General features: G+C 52.5%; 1 protein-coding gene across 1 annotated transcript in view; it reads left to right on the plus strand.

The window, feature by feature from the left end:
* LOC142582921 (uncharacterized) overlaps window positions 1–2,772 on the plus strand; it is a 21,133-nt gene extending 18,361 nt beyond the window's left edge. The window contains exon 3 of the mRNA XM_075693052.1: window positions 1,177–2,772. Coding sequence (XP_075549167.1) covers window positions 1,177–1,740 — 564 coding nt within the window. The 3' untranslated portion in view covers window positions 1,741–2,772. The remainder of the gene's footprint in view (window positions 1–1,176) is intronic.
* Window positions 2,773–3,283: the final 511 nt, after the last annotated feature.

Below are 3,283 nucleotides of genomic sequence, written 5' to 3' on the forward strand. Positions count from 1 at the left end.
ATAGCGAAAATACAATCTTCGCATTATTCATTTTTTTTATTTTTGTAAACGTGTTACCACTGGTCATTTGCCCTTGCTGTGTCACTATGGACAGCTGTGTTTTGCGTAACGTTGTAAAATCTGACCTAAAACGATCTAGCTAAATAGCCAAGGAAATGGCGCGACTCACAAAGTGAAGCTGACAGCTGGCTCTGCAAGCAGCTCACATGCAGCTATAAACGCGCGGCAACTGCAAGAATGTGGGGGCGTGTTTCCTGTTTTTGTTCGGACGGCCACGGAACCAGCGTCTTAGATGGACTGGAAGCTATTTCGGAGGCCATCTGAAACATCCCGAGTCAGCGCACTTAAGCTGCAGCCGGGGCTAAAAACGAACGCGCCGAACGATCATGGTTCTCCGCTTTTTGACGGAGATGATTTAGTGGCGAACGTCAAATACACGTTGGTGCCAAGCCAAAACAATACGTCATGCACCATGCATGCTAGTTTGTGTCGACGCCGTCCTTGCTACTGGGGCGGCTTACACGATGGGCGTAAGGGGGCCCCAATGAAGGTTATTTCTGTACCTGCTTTCCTCGATGCGTTAGTGCAGCACTCGTGTAGGTGTTTGTTTAGATAATATTGTAACGACGAAGCTCACTTTATTTTTATGAGCATATAGCTTCTCTTTAGGTGGCAAAATGTGCTTCGCTACGTATCCCTTTGTAGTTGAAGTGTATACATACGTGACTCGTTATGCGGAAGGGAGAAGCATGTTATTGCGTACCCAGCGGGATACTTCTGCTGTGTTATTGCATTGTAAATTGACGCGTAATCTAAAAAAAAAAGTAATATGTTTTCGAAAACAGAAATCATTCAGAGTTGCTTTTGCGGCTATTTCATTACTCGCCTGGATCTCAGTGACCTTCTGTAGACGTATACGCAGCTCCGAATTCGGTATGTCAGCTCGCGCAATTAGTGCTCTCTCTCCCAGTTCCCTTCCTCCCGTCTTTTATTCCTTCTTTTGAGCATCAGCGGGGCGTGTGCAATTACTCACGCCAACCAGCCGCAAGTTCACTCTTTCCGCCCTGCTGTGCGAACTCTCGGCACTTTGAAAACGCAGGCTCGATCGGTCCTTCAGCGCGCACTTGTCGCACGCACGATTGCTCATCATCACCGCGTTCGCTCTCTTCCCCGCAGGTGTGGTTCCAGAACAGGCGCATGAAGGACAAGCGGCAGCGCATGGCACTGGCCTGGCCGTACGCCGACCCGCACTTCGCCGCGTACATGCTGAACGCGGCGGCCGCGGCCGCGGCCTCGGGCGCCGCGGGTTATCCGTACGCGCTGCCCTTCCCGTACTACACGGCTGCGGCAGCGGCCCTGTCTCCGCTGGGACGCTATCATCCGTACAGCGCCGCTGGTCCTGCCAGGCCCCCGTCACCAGTTCTGCAGTTGGCCGGGACGCCCGGCCCGTTTCCCCGGTCGCCCTCGGAGCCAGTGACGGCGGCCTCGCCTTCTACGACGACTCCGTGCGCCTGCCCCTACATACCGTATCCCGGCACGCCGCTGCCGCCGACGCAACAGCCGCACCAGCAGCACACGTCGTCGACGACACCGACGACCACGGTGTCCAGCCGATCCCCGCCGTCTTCACGGCTTATCGCGGCTCCCGAGCCAATCACCCTGGCTGCGCATACGACAGAGCCATCGGCGAAACCGCCCAGCTTGTTTCGGCCGTTCAAGACGGACGCTGAGAAGCCCTGACTCGTTGCGCCTTTGTCAGTCATGGCGCGGACTATGGCGACGGTGACAGAGAGTCATCGAGAACTTCGGAGAAACGACGCCCACCGGGTGTTGCGCGATGTGATCGCGCTTTGACGTCGGTAGGCGCAACAGCGGAGTCGGCCGGTGTGTGTGGTGGTACAACAGGAACGATGGCGTTGACTCATCGACACACGTGCGCGGTTGGTCTCTCATTCAGTGTCGAACTGAAAGTGTGTGCACTGAAATTAATATCCCGGTTCCCTTTCGAGAAAAGTAAGGCCGTGATGCCTGAAATGCATACCCGCAAACGACGTGCTTCGGTATGGTAATCTTTTAACCAGTCATAATTTACGAGGTGCACGGGGTGGTGACGCGCGTGCTGTCCTCAGCGGAAACGGAAAAAGGCTTGCAGGTGTAGCGTGTGAAAAAGACACCCAAGACCGTCTTGCCTTAGCTTAGCCGCATACGCTTGAAGTTATCTGACGTATTCATTGGTGAGAGTTGACGATGAGCAAACTTGTGCGCCTACATCGCCGAGAAAAAAAAAAAGAAATGAAACCAGCTTTCCGAGTGACCGAAAATCAGGAACAGTCGTAAAGAAGTGCAACGCTACTCCAAGTGTTCGCCTAGTGACTCTGAGGCTCATCGGGAAGAAGGGTGACGAAGAGTGACGTTCTTACACTTCATGTAGAACTGACGATGAACGGGACACTTTTTATTTCCGAAAAGAACGATCGGCAGACGAGCGCGACATGTGCAATCTTCTCGGCTCTTAGTGGAAGCGAAAGGGCATTGACTGTAATCTATGCTCGAATATATACGTACAATGCTCACTCACGCCTGTAAGCCTCTGGATGTGTTTGTGGACGTTGTGAAGTGTTCGCCGAACTGCCAAAGAAAAAGGGGCGAAACGAGAACAGGACCACGTGAGCTGTGCGCGCAGACACTGCAGTGACTCCAGACATCATGCCGTTTCGGCCGCTGCTTCCGGCAGCCTTCCTTTACGTCGCAGTAAAATCATTGCATTGCGTATGTGTGTTTCGAATGCTGTTTGTTCGGGAGTGTTCTGTGCATACGCACATTCGCGAGCTTCTTCCGTCACGTTGTCAGTTACAAAAGAGAGACAGTGAGAACAAAGAAGGGGATAAGCAAAATTATTTATTTAACGTACGTGAAAATGCAAGATGTGCTAAGCAGGTTGTATGGTTTTCCGTAGGGGTAAGCACCACCTTTTTCATGAATAGCTGCTGCTCCTGGGCGAGTCTGTGTCACTCGGTTCAGCCGCCTTTCTTTGAACGAAGCTTGCTGATAAGCGCTTGCGTACAGCGTCAATGTTCAGCTCGCTTTTGCATACGCAAGGATTGGGCACGCAAGTACTTCATCGCATCTCAAGCATTTAGATGTGCACGACAGTGCAGATCGCGGGTTGTGAGTGCAGATTAGCATTCCAGTCATGCTACGAGTTACACATCGACAAGAAGAAAGCACGGGTTTTTGTGCGCGTTGCTGCGCAGCGAACAAATCGCCAACTGTTGGTCGTCAA

The sequence above is a fragment of the Dermacentor variabilis genome, chromosome 5 (assembly GCF_050947875.1).
Source record: "Dermacentor variabilis isolate Ectoservices chromosome 5, ASM5094787v1, whole genome shotgun sequence".
In the NCBI taxonomy this organism is placed as follows: domain Eukaryota; kingdom Metazoa; phylum Arthropoda; class Arachnida; order Ixodida; family Ixodidae; genus Dermacentor; species Dermacentor variabilis.